The following is a 21,782-nucleotide window of genomic DNA, read 5'->3' as shown; positions in this document are numbered from 1 at the left end:
ATACATTCTATAGTCTTCAAAAGCAGAATATTTCAAAGATGTCATATTAGCTCTGTGGTAGCAGTAAAATGTTCACGAAGAGATCCTCATCAGCACATTATTCTCCTGAAAGTCGAATCAAATGGTGTTTTCTAAATGGAAAAGAAAATCAATCATCCCTGCAGGCCTAGTAACATTTGGGTCTGGTAAAAAGAGATTCATTATTCTTCCAACTGACGGCCTAATAATCTCTCCATTTTCTGATTGATGGTTAGAAAGATACGATTTCCTACAAAAAAACACTTCTAAAACTAACATTTTACGATTTTTCTTCGAAAAAGGCGAAAATGCAGGCCAGACGGTTGAAATGTGAAAGGTCTGTGTAGTTCTGATACTGTAGGAGCTGATTATGCACAGTTTTGACTCCGCTCCGTTAGTTGTGATTATAGGCCAATTGACGAAAATATGAGCTAGGAGCCTAAGAGCTAAACTTGGCTTAAAAATCGTTTAAATAAGACTGTAGATAAAAAGAAGAAGGGTTGGAGACACACCAGTTAAAGCAAAAAACCTCATGGAAGAAATTGCCCTTTCGGTACTAAGTCACAACAAAGACGAGCATTTTCAGAAGCGGATGGTTATTGATCATGAAAAGTGAGTCACCTTCGATAACGTCAAGTGAAATCAATCGTGGTCAAGTCGAGAAAGCCGGTGCAAACTGTGGGAAAGCCAAAATTTACGGTCACAACGATTTTGACATGTACTTGATGTGATTTGCAGGTAATCATCTACTATGCGCTGCTCTGCTCTCTTATGGTGTCACTCTTAATTCAGACCTGTACTGTTTGCGGAGAGCAATTAGTCAGAAGTGGAAACTTTGGACAACAGAACAACTCCACTGCCACACGCATCGATAATGGCTCACCAGATGCTCCTGGACCTTGACGGAAAAGTTCCTATACATCTATCTTATAGTCCGACCCTGGCTACAAATGATTACTGGGTGTTCCTGTCTATGCAGTATGATTTTTCTGGTGAAATATTCCCCTCAAGAGGAGCTTATGATATCGATTATCCCAGTTTTTTACTAATAGGAACGAAGGTTTTTATGAGCATGGCGTTATTACATTGCCTTTGAAAAAGCAACAATTTATCGAACAAAAAGGTGCATATTTGACCTAAATCGAATCATTCTAAATATGCAAAATAAACCTTCAATTTAGTTCATAAATAATGTATCTAATATTACTAGACCTCATATTGTCAAGCACAAAACAAAAGACTTAAGAAACAAACTCGCTGATGGGCCAACATTTGTTAACGTAATTACTGCATAAATATATACATTATATAATATATATACGATGCGTCGCTACAACAACACAACTGGTTATATTCTGTTAAGATTATTTAATTTTTATATCAAAACCTATTCACCATTACATAAGCAAAGTGTCAGTGACCAGTCAAAACTATTACGGACGAGCATACCGTTGCTTCACACTCAGAGCAGCCAGAATAACAGTATATTTTGGGCATTAAAGCCGAAACGAAAATATTAAATATTTGTGTTAGTTGCAAAAGGGGCGTGAAAAGTTCCGTAAGCGCGTTCGTTACACTCTAATTTTGCTCCACATATAAATGTGTTTGTTTGTGAGACTTGCCGGCCAACTATAATATTAGTTTTACACAGCCAGCCAGGTGTCAATGCCTTCTACACATGTGATGCATGCACAGTGCAAAAGGCTAAACGTCATCGTTAAGTATTACACACACCAAAATTTATATCACATATATATTATATAAACAGCAATATGTCATCAGCCATGTCTTGAGTATTTCCCTCATTTCGTTTGGTCTTGGACTTGGCGTTTTTAATTAACCATAACTCTGGGGTCATTCAGGTTTAATTTTATTTATTTATATTTTTGTTTTTGTTGTAGTCACACATTTACTGTTGCTTATGTTTTGATTACTTCATGCCGCTTCATTTAATCGCCGTGACTTCGGAAGCTGAAGCTTCTGGTGTTGGCATTTTATGTCATTCTTGTTTTTATAATTGTTGCGCTTTTATTTTTATTTTATATTTGTATTTGTATTCTAGTTATGTGACACCGAAGCTTGGCATTAGTGCCACTGTACTCTTTTACGCCTGCGTGGTTTTTGTTTGTCACCTCACGCACATACATACATACATACATGCACATGTGTGTAGCCTCATAAGAAAGAGAAATGCATGAAGAGCAAATGACATTATTATTCTTGTTGTTTTTGTTTTCTTTTCGCCAGTCATATGTTTGTGTCATAATCTAAAAGAAGTTATGAGAAAAATGTAATAAAAACACGCTTTTATTCAAAAATTCCTCGCTAATGAAGTTCTAAACAATCCAGCTTAACTATTACGACTTCGTCATTTCCCATCAATAAAGTATTCCAGCTGACTAAGTATGCATGTGTGTAGGTACCTATGTGCTTCCCATAGTGTCGTCGCGGCAGAAGATCGGTTACGAGCAGCTTTTATTTGAGCTCTAAGGCTTTGTGGCAAATACTTGCTCCCATATTCCCTCCATATATATCTATATACATATATCTACATACATATGTTGAACCACAACCACCAGTTGTACGCTATAAACTAAGTATTACGGTAATCATTTCGCTTTACCACTCCAGAAATGATTTGATTTCATTCAATGTTTGTGCCCCTGCACACATTTGGTTCGCTTCACACACATCCACCCAACGCCATGGCGTATTTACTTATTCAGCCGGGCTCTAATTTAATTTGCTTCTATTTGCCTTTGGTGTGGATTTTGTATCTGAGCCTTCGTTAAGTGGGTCAATGATGGCTTTAATTGACTGGCGTTTGTTGTGCTTGCCACAGGCGTGCTCCTCGTACCGCTTTGAACTGTCGTCTGTTGTGACGGTGGTCTTCTTCGATTTCGTTCATCTGCCTGCTGACTTGATTTGCTTTGGTTTTTGTCAGTTTACTTGTTGTCTGCATTCGTTTCGACATTTAGACACAGTGGTAATGGCATATCGGTACAATTTCCTGGCCTATTAATTTTCATTCACATTAGATACATACATAAATATGTATTGGGGCAGTTCCCACGGCACCCGGTTTTGCCTAGTTTTAGTTCAAAAATAAGACCGATCGTTTTTATGATAGAAAATTATTGCCTCATCGAGTTTTTGTTGGTGATATTCCCTAGCTTCGAAGCACATTTCTAACATACAAAATCGTCTTTCTAAGCCATTTGACTTTTCCTTGTTTTTGATTGTATCCGGCTGTTCCGGCCTTTTTGTCGTCTTCCAAGCCAAAATCACCACTTGTTCCAGAAATACGCTTGGTATTCCCCAAATTTAATAAATATAGACAAAATCTACCCTTAAAATGAATTCTTGTGGACAAATTTGGCCCTAAGACCTAAAAAAGTATACATTTAAGTTTCCAAGATTTGCAGTAACCTATTTCTTTCTATTTTCTTCAAATTCAAATATTTTTTTACATACTCTCATGTCCCTGCATTTGCCACCTCCGTCTATTTGTTTGTGCACTTCTAAGCACGTTTTATGTTCGCCTCGACGTCGTAAAAGCCGATTGCATCTTTTCTCATAACAACGAAAGCATTAAGATGCTTTGATATGCAAAATAGCATCACAGCTCTCTTGCTGTTGTGTGAGTGTTTGCACTGGGTGATGCTATGATTTATGAAGTGTTCGCCTGACATCGCAACTCATTGCGCCAACCACAAATCAAGCAATCATCCATCCATCCAACCATCGCGTCATTCAACCAACAGCACAACCATACCCCATTCAAAAGCCTCATTCACTTCGACTTTATTGAGACATCGAAAGCGTGGTGACCACATCATCCCACAGCTCATTTTCCAGCGCATTAACGTATCAGCGGTGTGGATTTGTTTGTCAATTTGTCTGCTTATGTGCTACTTTTCCAAAACCAAAAATGTCAATAATTCCATTATTTCCATCAACATTACTTACCCACACCACCGTCGCAGTGAGATTACACATACAGATTTGTGAAATGTACAAGCCATTACGGTATTATTGATGCCACTTGCGGTCGAGGAAATTTTCCCAATGTGCCTTGGCTGTCTAGAATTATCATTTATTCTAATAAAAGGAAAATATGAAAATATTAATTTCAATACGCCTGAGATTGAGTGGCACGCTTTTAGTAGAGCATTTCACGCTCATTGACCCCATAGTTTTGCTACCGATTGCCTTAGCATATTAATTTACGAGTGTTGTCAATGTTGGCTGAGAAGAGAATGTTCATAAATTGATTTATTGCCTTCGTGCGACGATAATCCGATCTGTATTTTGTGCTTTTAGATGGATATTAGCAAGTGATTTACAACAAAGTTCGGGATCTCGATATTTTGGATTTTTTTACTAAGTTAATATTTTAATCCCTCTGATTCTAGATTTAATTTAACTTACTGGTATAGTTAGGAAAAGACGTTTAAGAATTAAATTTTAAAATATTTCGTTGTGCAATGCATTTATTTTTGAATTGCTTGCTGATTCATTGCTCTGATAAGCCGATAATAGTTCGGAATGTTTATTCTTTCTGTTTTTACCTGCAATTTTTTTACGAGAAATTTATCGAATTGTTATTGACAAAGTTCACTTCAGTGAAACAAAAAAAAAATAAAAACGAAAAAACGTCGAAATAGAATTTAAACTATGTAAGGAATTCTGCTTTGATAAATATGACAACCATTTCAGTGTTAATTTATCACCTTACGTCCCAAATTTTTCTATATCTTGAAATGCCGAAATTAGTACATATTTGCTATATTTTTGTAACAAAGTAACTAAAATATGTATTAAGGCCACGACATTATTATGTGAATGTTAAATTATTTTTCGGGATCCCGAAATTCCGAAACTTGTTTATAGCTTTTCATCTCTGTTACTGAAAAAGGTTTTAGAAGCATATACTACAAAAATATATTTCGGTTTGCCGAAAATGCAATCCCGAAATTCCGAAACTTGTTTATAGCTTTTCATCTCTGTTACCAAAAAGATTTTATAAGCACATATACAAAAATATATTTCGGGATCCCGAAAATGCAATCCCGAAATCCCGAACCTTGTTTGTTGCTATTCATCTCTGTTACTGAAAAAGATTTTACAAGCCTATACAAAAATATATTTCGGGATCCCGAAAATGCAATCCCGAAATCCCGAACCTTGTTTGTTGCTATTCATCTCTGTTACTGAAAAAGATTTTACAAGCCTATACAAACATACATATGTTTCCGGATCCTGAAAATGCAATCCCGAAACTTGTTTGTTGCTTTTCATCTCTGTTACTGAAAAAGGCTTTACGAGCGTATAAACAAATATAGAGAGAACACATGAATACGTCATTTGATAGACCGCGTGTGCTACGAATACATAACAATCTCTGATATAACAACCATTCTGAGATGTATTAATAAAAATTGAAAATGAATGGAAAGCCATAAAAGTTATTTGTGCCTGCGTGTTTCCGAAAAGAAAAATATGTGAATGATGAAAAAAACAACAGGAAGCCATCGAAAGTGAAATGATTTTCGATGCCTTTTGCTGTCGCACAATTCAAATCACTTCAAAGCTTTTTGAAAACAAAAATACACACATGCACCCATACATCCAGACAAACAATACATACATATGTCATGGGTAAGTGCTTGCACATGCATACATACATATTTTATAGATATGTGTAAATGGAAAAGCCAAATAAAGAATATAAAAACGCATATGCTTATATACATACATATGTATATACACTTCATGTACATATGTATGGACGTATGTATGTAAGTAAAGCCCTTTGAACCTTTGAAATGAAATTGAAAGTTGAAGTTCAATGGAATTATTATTTATTAGACACGTATTATTGAAGAGAGGCTGCCATTGTTGTTGTTGCACTTTTATATATACATACATATGTTTGTACGAATATGCCTATGAAGGTTTTTTGAGCTGACATATGTATATACATACATACGTACACATGCTTAATATATGGAATATACTTGTATGTCTTTGGAATATATTAAGGTGGTCACGATTTTGGTATTAATATAAAGGATTGAACTTATTACATGCATAGATACATATATACATATGAATACTTAGATGACGCCTAGCAGTATTCTTTAAGCCAATTTTCAAATTAATATAGATTGAAAATATGAGATGGATACAAAGGTTCGTCTTTAGTAAGCAAAAAAAAATTAATTTTGAATGGAAAAAAACATTGCTGGTTAGAAAAATTTTCATTGAAGTTCGAATTCGAAGTTAACTCTGACAGTCCGGCCTTCATCAATTTATCAAGACTGGTATTACCAATAGAAGAAATGTTTGTTCGTTCTTTGAGTAATCAGGAAGCCATAATTTTAATTTTTCATTACGATACTTACATACATATGTATGTACATTTGTGAATCAAGGGTTAAGACAGATGCAAGTGAAAGGCCGCATTTGTTATATCTTTTGGTATTTTTTTTTTTTTTTGAGGAAACTCTCAGTCCTAAAGTGGAGCGGAGTGCAGCGGCGCTGTGTCGTGTGGTAATGTTATGCTATGTTGTGCTATGTTATGTGCTGTGCTGAAGTGGAATGCAATGCGGTAGCACTTGAAGTGTTGTTTAAAGCTTAACTGAAGTGTTAGTTGTTCAATGACGTTAAGAAAAAATGCAAACAAAAGCGTAATAAAAGCGAAATTAAGAAGTGAAAATAAAAGTTAAAATTAAATTGTTAACAAATGTGCCTACAAAGAGCATAAGAGAGCATGCTAGAGAGAGGGGAGGGTTTAAAGCGAAGACAGAAATGCACAATCATGGAGAATTCAATTTACATGCAACATAACTGTTTGGTGTACAAGTACATACGTATAATATGTAAATATGTATAAGTTATTATTTTTTAAATATTTATGCATGGATATTTCAAAGTTGGGCCAAACGAATAGCTCACGGGTATGAAGCATAACTAAATAATAATAAAAATAATAAAAATAAAAATTATTTGAAATATTCTAGTTGTTGTTTGTTTAAATACATAATGTTTCATGTTATAAATCCATCCGGGAAACTTTTTCTGTTATTATATGATATATTTCTTTTAGTTTTAAAGTGATCCATCTCGAGATGTCCTACCTTTTTAAAGAAGAAACACAGCAACTTCAAATTTAATGCTGAATGTTTATTATCCTTCAAAAGAACATTCCCTGGTATTTATTTTATGAAGATTATCACTTTCAAATGTTATCCGCGGCTACATCTCAGATGGTCCATACGTTGAGTCCAACTTTCGATGACTCGTACAAGCATTTCGACTGGTAACTAGCGAATGACACATCAACCGTTTTGCTCCAAAGCTTGAATCGAAAGCGGCATAGCCTTTAGACTTTACATATCCCCAAAGAAAAAAGTCTAACGGTGTGATAGCACACGATCTTGGTGGCCAACGGACCAGCCCAAAACGGGAAATTATCTGCTCACCGAAGTGTTCTCCCAATAAATTCATTGATTTGCGCGATATGTGGGAGGTGGTGCTGTCTTGTTGAAATCAATTTGTGCCGAGATCAATTTCAGGCATCGAATAGTCGATTATTTTGGCGTGATAATGGTCGCCATTGGCAGTTACATTCTCACCGGCATCTTTTTTGAACAAATATGGACAGATGATTCCACCGGCTCATAAACCACACCAAACCGTTGTTTTTTCTCTGGATGAAATGTCAACTCTTGAACTTCTTGAGGTTGGTCTTCTTCCCAAATGCGGCAGTTTTGCTTGTTTACATACCCTTGGAGTCAGAAAAGAGCCTCATCTCTGAACAAAATTTGGCTCGAAAACGTGGTAATTTAAGAAAATAATTAAAAGGAAAGGCAATATTTCGGAATAGGGTTGCCAGCAAGTTGCCTTTTTTATAAAATAAATATTTGTAACTCAAAATAATTGAAAAATTTTTTTCATTTATTAAAACCTACTTAAAACCAACTGTTAATTAAGTAATTTAAATACACTTTAGAATGCTGGTGTACATCTTTTCTGCTCAGCCAACTAAGTTTAACTCCTCAATTTATTTTTGCACGAACTTTTGGACTAAATCATTACAATTTTTTTTTATTTTTTAAGGTTTTTTTTTATCATTACTTGTCAGCTTTGTTGGAATGTGTGTGTGTGTGTGTGCGTGTGTGTAGGTAAACATTTGAACTTTCTCCTCTTCAACCAATACTCGTGCACGGATGGCTGGGTCTTCTATTTGGCTGACCGACCGACCAATCTGTCGTTACTTTGACCGCGGCCTGTTTGACTTCAAATTGTTGTTTATTTCTTTATTAGTTTTGCCGTGTTGTTGTTGCCCTTACCTATAGTTTATATTATTGTTGCCATTCTTAACCTTATAGCCGTCTGCTTAAAGGCTGATTGGAATTTTTCCAAAACCAACTGAGTGAACGGGGACGTACGGTTTTGGCGAAAAGCGTGACGGTAAGTGAGTCTTCTGCGATTTGGCGCACGCTTCACTGGCCAAAAGAAGGTGAAAAGAGAATAAATGAAAATAAATAACAAAAACTGCTTACCAAACGAAAACAAACAAAAGTAGCCACAACAACAACTACTGCTTGCTGAAGGTGAAGAAAATTTACTTTTCCTTCCTTGTTTAATTTTATTCCACCTTTTCGTGTTTTGCTTTATTTTTCTCATTTTGCGGCAAGACTTGTAATTATTTATTTATTTATTATCGTCATTGTGCGCTTTGTGATTAACTTTCTTTGGTGTTTGGCATTCTTTTGTTGTACACGTTGCTTTTTGTTATTCTTGTTGTTGTTGTGTGTTTCACTTTTGCATTTTTGTTATTTCAATTGTTTTTTAAATTTATTTGTTATTGTCTCATACGTTTTTCCCCGTCTGGGAGCACAGAGTTTCTACAAAGGGTCGTTGGAGAACGTCTCAGCGCTTCCAACAGGGTCCAGTTATTTGACCAGCAACAGTTTCAAGCGATTAACCAGCTGGTTGCAACGATTTTACAACAAATTGGAACAATAAGCGCAATAAGCGCAACAACAAAGTCGTTTGCCCCCAAAGCTTCAACAATTGAATGGAGCTGCTCGCCCCCCACTTGCCCTAAAAAGCTGTACTTGGCACAAGCCTTTGTTACACTGCTGCCGCAGCGATTGCTACAGCTTAGCCCTTCAACAAATAAGCGCAAAGACAATACAACAACAACAAGCAAACAATGTCATTAAACTATTTCATAAAGCTTAAGAATCGTAATGGCAAATGCCCACGAGCGCAGCTATCATGTCAATTCTATTGATGTGTATGTGTGTGTGTGTGTGTGTGTGTACTCGCGAGTGTATCATAGCGCTCTGCACTCCCTCGGCAACCACGATGAGGTCTATTAGTAGCTGTCATGTTGGCTTAATTGTGTTATTAGTAGATCTCTGGTGCTAGATTAGAGCACAAAACGGCAATCAGCTAGCGTTTGTTGCCTCGACGGTCGCCTGCCGTAACCCAGCCGAGCAACTCCGAGTTACCCTTGCATTCCGTGTGGCATACCTTCGTGGCAAATGAGCCTCAGTCATGTGTGCGCGCGCAATTAGCCAGGCGTTTAGCGGCCGGTGTCCCCCAATTATTGCAGTGCTCACGATGCGCATGCGCAGAGTCGTTTATGACGCGCTCAATTCGTCTTTATTATTATGTAATCTTCGCATTTCCCCTCTGCATTCCTTCATTTAGTGCATATTACATATAAATTGATATTTCAGCGCTAAATTGTTTGGCATTTTTCATGAACATTTTTGATACGTTCTGTTGCCTTTTGTGTGTGCTCGTGATGGGGTTAATTGATAAAGAGTAAAATGTTCAGTAAATTTTTGAAATATTATATATAGAGTTTGATTCCGTCGGACCTCAGCCCTTCCCTACTTTCAAATTATGTAAGTTGAAAATAGTAAGTCTTGTTAATTTAAATTTCGCTTCAAAACCATCGAAATATTTTATTTCTAGGTTGCTATGACTGTTAATGTCATCTGTGCCAAATGTCACATTAAAATAATCATTTGTAGTGCCGAAACGTTCCGAACGTTGGAAAAGGCATTCGGTGATAATTTTTTGTCGCGAGCAAGTGTTTTTGATTGGTACAAATTATTGAAACGAACCACGTTCAGGACGGCCATCAACATAAACTGGTGCTTATTAAAATAAAGGAATTCGTGCTTGAGAACCGTCGATTAACAGTCAGAGATTTTACTGGCATCATTGGAATAACGGATGGATCAGTGAAAACCATTTTGAAAGAACATTTGGGCTTAAGAGAAGTGAAAGCACGGTTGGTTCCAAAATGACTAAATTTTTTCGAAAATCAGCGTAGTGTTTATGTCTGTGAAACAATGTTTTCCGTCTACCAGTATGTCATGGAACATATTATTACTGGCGATGAGTCTTAGATCTATGTTTAGGATCCGAAACAGACGATCACACGGCCGATTATCGTGCAAAGGTAAGCCGAAGCCGAAAAAACTATATCAAAGCAGGTCAAAAATCAAGGTTATATTGAGAGCTTTCTTCGATTATCGATGTGTGGTGCTCTCCGAATTCCTACCGGCCAGAATATCAACAAAGAATACTATTTGTCGTGTTATGCGTGAAACTATTCGTAGAAAGAAGCTGACAACTGCTGTATTACTGCTTTGATACTTCGTGAGTTTTTTGCCAAATTTTCCACCAATATCGTGTCGCAACCCCCGCGTTCGCCGGATTTAGCTCCGTCTGACTTCTGGCTATTCAGCAAACTCAAACGACCGCTCCGGAGAAACCGTTTTGAGTCAATTTGGGACATTAAGCGTGAATCGCATTGAAGGCTATTCTGGAAACTGATTTTTACAACTAGGGTAATCTTTTTCTAATTTTTTTTTGATTAGAATTAATGAAGAAACCCACTTTACCATTGGAAGGTTTCGAAAAAGGCCCAAAAATAATACCGCTCGACGTTCGGAGCGCTCAGAGTGCACACCTCACACTTTAAATGCGTTTTTTCAAAACACACTTTTTTAAACTGGCGGACATGATTTCGGTCGAACTACCCAATCGATTTGCTTAATTTTTTTTTTAATGTTAACAAAATGCCTGACTGTCGTCCCTACTAGATTCGTAATTTTTTATAATTTATTGACAATGTTATGACAAAATTTAGGTAAAAATCATGGGGAAAAATTAAAAGAAAAAACGTTAATTACTTTTTTATTTATCAGCATTTTTTCATGATTCTAGTAGGGACGATAACCATTCAAGTACTTTTTAAGAATAAACTGGGTTTTTGTGTTTCAGATGATCCAAACATCTCATTCACCCAGCCATTTCTCCGACAGATGTAAAAAAAAAATTGTTTATACACTCCACGATATACATACCTGATGATATGTGAAAAAAGTTCTATTGTAGAATAAGAATTTCTATGAAAAAAAATGTCAAAAAACAGGCCAGATTACCCTACTGACCCCTTAAGAATAAATTAAGAGCTTTAAAATTATGAACATAGTCTTACTAATTTTGGCTACTAGTAGTACACATGATTCACAAAATTTGGTAATCATTTTTATTGTAATCGAATAATCTAAAGTCATTTGTCAATAATGCTGTTGTGTGATTATATATGTACGAGTAAAAAACATAAATTTAATATGTGCTTCCCATAATCTACTTAAAAATTTGTTAATTTTTATTTTTTTGTAATTAATTTTGTCTAGACACCTAAAGTATCATTATACTTTAGTTACATCAGTGTATATGTACATATATATTAGGGTGGGTAAAAAAAAATCCAATATTTTATTTAGGATTGGTACTCTGAAAAATAGTTTCTCTAAGAAAATCTCCTCAAATATAAAATGGAAAAGTAAAAAAATTAAAAGCTCATATTTTTTATTATTTTTTTTCGCTGATTTTTGGATGGATACTTCCTAAACGCTTTATTTAATAAAACATTTATAAAAGACCATTCTGTTGAGCATTCAATTTCTCACCAAATCTATAAAACGGCATAGGTTTTCAAATAGTTAGAAGCGAGATGTGAATTTTTCTGTCTGATAATAAGAAAAAAATATAAGACTGTCACGTAGAAAAACCAACTTTTCAGAGTACCAAGCAAGAAAAAATATATTCGTTTTTTTTTTTTTTTTTTTTGACCCACCTTAATATATGTATATATTATTAGAATTTGTACTTACTTGTATGTATTCATATATGCACGCACATACCTATATACTCATCTTTTTCACATTAATTGAATTCAATGTAAAACTTAATGACGTCAAATTGTATTCTCGATGGAAGATTCTTAAAGCAGTTGGAAGCTACACTTACAAATAATTCTCATACAGACATATTTACATTCATATGTACAAACATATAGAATTAGAACTCGACAGTTTAAATGCTTCTAAGACTTACTTCTTATTACACATGTACAACTCATTCTCACTTTCGTAAAATGGATAACGGGGAGTGTGGCCTAACAGCTGTGGATTTATTAATTAATCATCATCTACTTTACTAAGTAGGGTCATTAATTTAATAACTGACCCAAAAACAGAACAGAACCCACAAGAATGCTCAGGCAAGCCACAAACTTACAATTAGCCGTAAGTATTTATATAGATACATACTACATATTCATAGGTAAGACAAGACAGTGAAAGAAAAGGTAGCGCGACAACTTCTTTTTGTAGAAATCATTTAGCTGATACTAATTAAAATAGGAATATGACTTTACATATTTGTTTGACAGCTATATTGGTTAAGCTCCTGCTGAGATGCGCAAATGGGGGAAAAAGTATTGTTGAACGATATTTATTTAATAAAGTGCAATTATTTTGATTATGATGATATAAGGGGCCGCCAAAATTCGTCAAGAAAAAATTGAAAATTTCCGAAACTACGCAACTTTTGTCCAAACCTTAACCTATGTCAAAGGTCACATAATTTCATTTTTTCCCAAAAAAAAAAGTTCTTTTTTAAAGAAAATAAATGAATTATTCGATTCGATGGATTTCAACTTCATTTTTGTAAACTATTTTTAATTGTACTTCAACAACAAACAAACCTAAATATTATACACATTATACAAAAACCAAAAAAAAAAATAACTACTTAAAATATATATTTTCTATAAGCATTTCTTTTTTTCTTTTCAGGTATGTATCCATGACTGAAATCCAAACAATTATCTTAAGTCTCACCAAAATTCACTACTCCGAACAAGCTTGTAAGTAAATATTTTTTTCTGTTTTGTACCAAACCTACAAACCTCTTAATATTTGCCAGCAGTGTATGAACGATAGCTAGCAGAGACAAGAACCGCTGATCGTGTGTTTGCAAAACAACATTGCATACTTCTAGGTGCTCAAAGTGTATAACAGATATAATTCGCAATGATTTTCCAGTGTCAGTGAAACTGCGTTGAATTTTCAAAGTATTTACGCGTTAAGTTCGGACTTGTAAAGGAAGTAGCCTCTGCTTTCCGTTTCCCAGGTGCTGTAATTGTAATTATAATCAGGAATAGGTATGTGTCGTAGTCATAACTCATAGATGTTATTCTATTTCTACCTCTCAACCTTAAAGTTGTAATAATGTGTTAACTGACAATCTTACTGAATGAAAATAGTATTTTGTTTAGCAAACAAAAAATGAATTTCGTAAAGAATTACCGAAAGTCTCAAAACGACAAAAATAATCTATAGTGCAGAATAAAAACTGGGTGTGTAGCAAAATGAAATTCATGGTATTGAATGATCAGAACCAAGTTCTTTTCTTCGACTGGCTAATGAGACAGTGGGCATGTCGCTTTGTCGGAAATTAGGCGCTTAGAAGACTGTAGTAAGTGATATTATCGTTAAGACTGAAAAATGATTTTTTCGGCAGAATTCGGTGATATCAGTTCTTATATATATTATATATGCTCAATGAAACCGCAGCTTTTTTATCTTCGATACATTTTTTTATTTATTCATATTTTATTTCATAATTTAATAATAATCAATGTTATAGGTTAATCATCATTGCGTAAATATTTATGTATAAATTTTCAAATCTCCATATAAATAGGTCTTTATACAAAAACAAAATATAAAAAAATGTAATGTACATTTATGTATATAAAGGCAATAGAAAAGAAACTCAATCACACACCAACTTAAAGTGGAGTCTACAGCTAAATTATGTATTAGTACACATGTATGTCTATGTGTGTGTGTTAAAATTAAAATTATCTTCGAATATACACATTTAAATTATGCGTTTTTCCATTACGAACTAATTTTGGTGCCAGTTTAAATGTTTCGTTTGTGTGTGTTTGTTTGTATTAAATGCTGCGCTCAAATTTGAAGGGCCTTAAAGACTGTTGGAAGCATTACTGTGGCTAAGTGCTAGCGCGTGTCGTTGCTTATTTTTTGCATTGTTTCTTTTCGTTTTACATACTTGTAATTTAAATTAATAATTTACATATATAAATAGTTGGCTAAGCAATAAAAACTAATCGAATAAATTATTATATGCTAGTGTTGTTGAGTAGTGTAGTCGTAGGCACAGTGGAGGCTAAACAATTATTTGAAGTTTTTTTTTTAATATTTAAAATTTTACAAAAAAAAGTTTTTAATGAAATTTTGTTGTATTTTTTAAGATTTGAAATTTGTTTACCTTCGTTTTTGTTTTTTTTTTTTTTGAAATTTTTAAGTTTGAAAATTTGTTTTTTATGTAATTTTGTTGTAATTTTAATGGTTTTAAAATATTTTTACTTTAATTCTTGTTTTTTTTTGCTTGTTTTTCTTTGAAGTATGCTTATTACAATTTTTAATTATAAAAGTTAATGATATATATTATTTTTCTGTTAAAAAAAATTAAAATATTTAATTTTATATTTACAAATTAATATTTTTACATATTCTGTTTATTTTCTATTTTATTTTTTGATTTACTTTATTATGTTCTCGTTATGGTAGAAACTATCTGCCTGCTACTTTATTTCTCTCGTTTACATTTCGCATTTTTTCGCTTTATTTTCCTTTAAAACTGCTTTCAGGTACAATTCAGCTTGTCTTTATGTGTTTTTTCGTTTTTCGTATTGATTCTTGTTTTGCTTAGTAAGTTACTGAGTACCTGATTTTCATAACTTAATCGAATTAATTAAGACTGCACCCTATAATTGGCACGCTTGGCGACTGAAAAAAATTATTTCTTTTTTTTAATTTTTATAACTTTTTTTAGCTTTTTTTGTTTTTATTTTAGTAACTTTATCAACTATAGTTTAACTTTACGGGACTTTAAATTATTTACAATTTACAAAACATCACTTTCTCCGCACCCTATTCTAGGCATAGGCAATAATTATGTATGTATGTATGTGTCAAGCTATTTACTTTCAGTTGTATTTAGGCGTGTAACTACTAACGACTCGTCGTTTACTCCTCATAGCTGCGCTTAGTTTACCAATAAAATAGCTTAATTAAATAAATATTAACATATTCATATTTGTTCTTGTTTATAAATTAATTATAATTTAATTTAAATATTTTAAGTAGGCAAAACAATTTTTAACACTAATTTGCATTTACTTAAATAGTTAATTCATTAAAAAAAGACGAGACTCAACTGGCTCAGTCAGCTATTTGTTTGTTGCTTTTAGTTTAACATTCTCCTTTTGACTAAATTTTCGCTTGTGGCTGCTTGCAACTCGCACTTCTTACTATGCTTATGTGTGTGTATTTTACTTTTAATTTGTATCAAATGTTTTACTTTGTACCCTTGCTGTCGCCTGCACTGTTAAGCCCACATATAACTGTATTTGGAATGTGGTCAGCTGCCCAGTTCTCATTTCGCTCTGCTGCAGCGGCTTCACCTGTGGTTGTTGCTTTTGCTTTTTATGTTTTTTGGATTTTCGCTTTCGTTGTTGTCGTCTTTTGCCCATCCGTGCCGCCGAAGACCATCAATCGTTGGCCATGCAATAGCCCGAGTAGGTCTGGATGTTGTCCTCCAGGAAGCTCTCGCCGGGTATAACGCCCGACTGTGTGTGATGGCTGGGGCAGCGATGTCCTTTGGGCACTGACACAACGCGTTGATGTTTACTTCGTCGAGGAACTCCTGACGCTTTCGTACCGTGAAAAGTTTGCAGGGTTGCTTGCGTTGGCAGCGAATGCGCTGAAAAGAACGAAGACGAAATAATAAGAATATAAAGTTAATAAGGTTAAAATAATTAAAAAATAAGTCAATGAAGAAACGCGAAAAATGCAAATATTTTGAAATGAAGCTGGAAAATCCAACAAAAGAAAGTAGAAAATTAAGAAACTCCCGTCATTAGACACTTACTGTAATGGGTGAACATGCAAAGAGGTATGTGTAGCCACTCGCGCCATCTGTCGCCGGTTCTCTTTTCGTCAAATATGTCACCGAATTCTTCGGGCAACGGCAATGCACTATCTGCTCGGTCACATTCAGCTCCGCCGAAGTGGTAAGCGTCCACGTATAATCGCGAAAATGCCTGCAAAAACGTAGAAAAAAGTCAATAAGTTATAAAAATGCTACATAAACTTCAAATTTCTGCATCGCTCTACTCACTTGCAGACGGGCAACTTGTGCACCGGTTGACACATCTTATAGTGACGCGTCTTATCGGCAATGGTGTGCCCATCCTCCACACCCAAACCGCTGGGACAGCCACCAATGTAGTTGATCGGCTCCTTTGCGCGATGACCATTGTGACCCGAGTGCCGCATATGCGCCGTGCTCGGCTCAACGCTGTAGTAATTGCGACGCGAAGGCGTATGCGGAAACTCATTGTCGCTCAGCTCACTCAGCAACTCATCCTCTTGCGAATTCGGCAGCGCATCGTTGTCCTCGCTATGTGACGCGACTGATGCTGCCGCATAATCATTAGGCGGCAGGTGTAAGTCCTCTTCGTAGACCGCGCCCAGACGCTGCATTAGCTTCTTCAAATGCAGTTGCTCGAATTTCTTGTCGTTGTAATCGCCCACCAGCAGTCGTTTATGTTGCAAGAAGCGCTCCCGCTCATAGTAACTTCGGTATTTGTCGTGCGCGGTGGCAGCTGTAGCGGCATGTGCATCGCCGGCGCTGTGGTGGGCGTGGTGATGCAGCACGATGTGTGGCTGGCGATTTACTGCGGGGCAGCGGCACTGGCGCTCAATCCACGGCGTCTCGTACAAGTCGATCTTGGAGCAAACGGCGTTCGGCGCACAAATCGGCAGATCGTCTTCGGAGTCCTGTGTTGAAGAGAGTGATAAAGATGAAAGTAGAGTTAGTATCTTTAAAAATGGTAAAAAATAAAATCTTTGCTATTTTGAAATGCTCTCTTTCAATACTTGTTAGTTTGAGTGGTGTAATTTATGCACACGTAATTCCCCTGCATTTTCCAAAGTGGGTAACCCCACACAAACAATTTGCTGTCATATTTCATAAATAATTTACTGCACTCATTGCTGTCAGATGGTTTAAATATAGCTGCGGAATGACCGCTTTTGGCTATCTAAAACGATTTCCCATCTGAAGGCCGCGTTGACACTCGTTAAAAATCCAAATATGTACCAGCGAATACCTACATAATTTTTATTATAATTAATATATTTATATATACAGATATATATAGAAATGACCGCTTGCTTCGATGCATTTTGTTTAAAAACCCATTTTACTTCACATAAAAATCGCTTCGCTCAAACTCATGAGCACGACCAATTCCAATTCCAATTGCATTACAACAAAAGCGAAATCAGTGGTCACGCCTACTCGATGCATAGAAGTATAGAGGTGCATAAGCAATGCATGACACGTCGCTCGAAATGAAAATATGAAATGAATGAAGGCTTTGCTATTTATAATTCAAAACGAAATCTTTACGAGCTTCTAGCTGTGACTTTTAAACAACGCAGATGTGATCGTGTTTTCACGTACAGCAGCATCACAATTCTTTAGAAGCTTTCTTATTTTCAAATACTTTTATATATTGCATTTTTATGCGGTGAAACATGTCCAGCTATTTGTCTGAGTAGCGCACGTCTGGCGATTTCAAGTCCACTTATGCGTGATGACTCGCTCAAGGCCCCTGACATTGCCACCGTTATGCGTCAGTTGTTCTGTTATATTTAAAAAAAATGTCATAAATTATTTGAAGAGTAATGTTAAGGCTGTAATTTAGTTAACATATTTTTTGTAATATTCAAATAGAGCGTTTAAATCTTAGTCCCTTAAGTTTTAGCTGGCAAATTTTCTTCTGTTCTTCAGCTTGTCTGTATGTATGTATAAAGCTGCTACATTTTTGAGTTATCGATTTGAAAATTTCCATACGTTTTTTGCTCCCAAAAAAGCTGCTCATTTGTCGAAATCTCAGATATCGAACCACTATACTATATAGCCGCCATACTAACTAACCGACCAAACTCAAGTCTTTGTATGGAAACATTTTTTATTTGATCAAATATTTTAACGAAATTTGGTATATATTATTTTCTGACGCAGCACTGTGATCTCCGCATAAATTGTTCAAAACAGGCAACCATAACGTATAGTCGCCATACAAACTGACCGTTCTAACTCCAGCTCTTGTATGGAAAACTTTTTTATTTGATGAGGTATCTTTAAAAAATTTGGCATGGATTACTGTACAAAGCAATGCTACAATCTCCGTAGAAATAGTTCCGATCGGACTTATAAAGCATATAGCTACCATACAAACTGACCGTTGTAACTCTACCTCTTGTATGGAAAACTTTTTTATTTGACCAAATATCTTAACGAAATTTAGTATACGTTATTTTCCGAAGCATCGCTATCATCTCCGAAGAGATGGTTCAGATCGGACTACTATAGCATATACATATGTAGCTACTATACAAACTGACTGATCAAACTCAAGATGAAAATCTCTTATATCCATTATGCTATAAAAATGCGCCTGTAAAGGGTGTTTTAGCTTCGGTGCAGCCGAAGTCAACGTTTTTTGTTTATATTTTTAATATAATTTAATTTTATATATTTTTATTATTTTTTATTTATTTATTTTTTTTATTATTTTTATTTTTTTTTTTAATTTTTTATTTATTTATTTATTTTATTAAAATTATTTTTTGTCTTTTTGTAAGCTTTCTTTAAATTCCTTTTATACCCTGCTTCCCCTAGAGTAACTTTTCGTTATTGTTTTTGCACTTCGGCATTTCCCACCGGCGGAATGTGCCTGGCATGAAGTAAGTAGGCAACTTCGCCGCAGTTTAGAGTTTATTTATTATTTCTCTCATTCATTCATACAGCCATTCATTCATCCAAGCATGCATTTACTCATTCATTAACGTGTAGTTTTCCGAGGGGTTTTCCGTTTGCCCCCTTCCAACGCCAACCGTGTGCCAATGACATGGAGTAATATGTGATGCTGCTGCAACTACCTCCTCTAGTGTTGTTGTAAATGCTGCTACAGCAACTGTTAGCATGTCCATATACGCACATTTGGTTTAGCTTCAGCTGATGTGTGTATTTACGCGAATGGAGGTTGTTTGCTTACAAAGCAAACTGACAAACCAACACACACACAAAGCCATAAACTTAAATGTTTACAACTGCACGCATGTGTGTAGGTGCGCCTGTTTGTGTATCTGTGTGTTTGTGTATTTACACGCTTACACGTGCTTTTGGTTGTGTTCCCTTAATGACCCATCACGCGCCTTCACAGACGCCTTTTTGTTATTGCCTTGGTATGCTCGCATGCCTACTTCTGTATGTGTGTGTGTGTGTGTTAGGAAAAACGTTAAGTTTATTTAGAAATGTACACACCTCCTTCTCACTTCTTAGTGCAGCTCAGCTCCACCTTTTTATTATTCAACTAAACTTTTACAATTGCTGCCATTCTATTCATGCTGAAGATGCTTATTTACATATCAAACGAAGAAAAAGATATAAAGTCGGCATCGTTGTTGTTGTCGAATGTTGTTATGCTTATCTTATTTTGTTAGCTGTTAGGCCATTGTTGATGTGGCAAGCAAAGAAATGCTAATTGATGAGGAAATACGGCATTTGAATGGAATGTGCCGTACCGGAAGTGCTTTTTTTTAGCAGAGTGCCAGTTGTTTACTTAGAGGAAGTTGAACTGAAAGTTCGAAATCGCTTTTTGGGTGATAAAAATGTGTTGAACTGGACTATTAACAATTGAATTAATTGGCTTATCTAAGTGGAGCTGGTTTTAATATGATTTCGGATGGCTTTTTTTAGATTTTAAATTGCCTTTGTGAAAACAATTTAAAGTTTTGTTGCTTGAGAAAATATACAAAAGTTTAGCTTCTCTACTGATATTTCAGTTTTGAATCGAATGAATTAAATCGAAACTTTCTCTAATCTGTAAATAATTTTTGTTTATCAAGCAGCGTAATTCACCCCCAAACTCCCAATAATCGACTTGCTGACGGCTCTTTCCCAAAAAAGTCGCATTTCACTGCTTTCTTAGCGGCACAAGCAGGTGTTTGCTTGCCTAACTTGTGCACAACCGAGTTAGAATTCTCGGTAGGAGCACTAACACACCAAAACACACACACACACATATGTATGTACATGCACACAAGTCCCTGCATTCATATTTTCACGTTCGCCTGCGCGCGCAACGGCAAAGTGCGCCAGGCATGCGCAGTAAATCATTTCTTTTCAAAACCTCCTTGCGCCTGCACCGTTCAGCTGTTCGCCTTCTTCGGCGAACACTTGTGCCAGTTGGCCGAGAAGCGTGGGAAACTCAAATTCTTGCTCCGCATTAAATAAGTATTTCCTGACGGGCGATGATTTTTAGATTTCCGTTTGAAATTTCCAAAAGCAAAAACATATTAATGATTTCTCGGTTTTTTCCTTCTTCTTTTTTCTCCATACAAACATTTGCCATTGGTCTCATCTGCCCGGCGTCAAACGGTGATTATCACCGCTCGCATTGACAACTGTTGGTGCGGGTACACACCTACACACCCACACACCGCATTCCACACTTGCTCCTCCAGCACCTACATACAAATCGCATTCGTTTTCTATCTGCTTTTGTTTTTTTATTTATTTTCGATTTTAGTTTCAATTTTTTTCTTCTACTTCTTTCTTTTGTTGCCCGTTGCCTGGCACACAGCTGTTCTGACAGTTCCTGTTGTGTTCCTCGGCAGTTTGTTTGTCTCTCTGCCTGCAGCAACATTTGTTTAATGCACATTCGCACACATACACACGTTTACAAGTGTTTGTAAGTATGCATGAATGTGTGTGTGCCTGCATTGAGTTACGCTTGAACGGCAATATGTTCTTTCTTACCGATGCATTGTTTTTGCTGTTGCATGGTATCACAGTTGGTCATGTGTGTGTGTGCACTTTCAGCAGCAGCAGCAGCAGGTCAGCGATTGTTATTGATATCTTTTGAAAATGAATGCTTTGACTGCAACAGGTGTTTTTACTTAAATCGAAGTACTTGTTACTGACTGCTCTGATTGATTGTCGGTTATCGCAGGCAGTCTGCCTTATCCTTGGGTGCAATCGCATATGACATATGTATATATGTACCTTGTATTTAAGTAAGTACATATGCCCCTAGTTGGGAAGGATGGTAAAGGTTGGTAACTCTCCATAAAAAAGTTTACAAACATAACTGTTTTGTGGTGAACAATGATGGCCAAGGCATCGTTTTTAATAAAATCTGGATATTTTTAAAGAGTAAAGTAACATGCTATGCAGATCTAAAAGAAATAACTCTCCTGTTGCATTCA

The 21,782-nt window shown here is 35.6% G+C and overlaps 2 protein-coding genes across 3 annotated transcripts in view; one reads left to right on the top strand and one right to left on the bottom strand.

Annotated features, from left to right (window-relative positions):
* Positions 1–21,782, top strand: part of LOC126763047 (elongation factor-like GTPase 1) — a 179,910-nt gene that overhangs the window by 103,998 nt on the left and 54,130 nt on the right. The window lies entirely within an intron of this gene.
* The window catches only part of LOC126763057 (protein giant-lens), a 37,620-nt gene continuing 31,737 nt past the window's right edge, over positions 15,900–21,782 (bottom strand). The window contains 4 exon segments of the mRNA XM_050480240.1: positions 15,900–16,098; positions 16,101–16,200; positions 16,369–16,540; positions 16,618–17,279. Coding sequence (XP_050336197.1) covers positions 15,989–16,098; positions 16,101–16,200; positions 16,369–16,540; positions 16,618–17,279 — 1,044 coding nt within the window. The 3' untranslated portion in view covers positions 15,900–15,988.

Source organism: Bactrocera neohumeralis, chromosome 6, assembly GCF_024586455.1.
Source record: "Bactrocera neohumeralis isolate Rockhampton chromosome 6, APGP_CSIRO_Bneo_wtdbg2-racon-allhic-juicebox.fasta_v2, whole genome shotgun sequence".
Taxonomy (NCBI): Eukaryota; Metazoa; Arthropoda; class Insecta; order Diptera; family Tephritidae; genus Bactrocera; species Bactrocera neohumeralis.
This window is presented reverse-complemented; position numbering and strand designations above follow the sequence as displayed.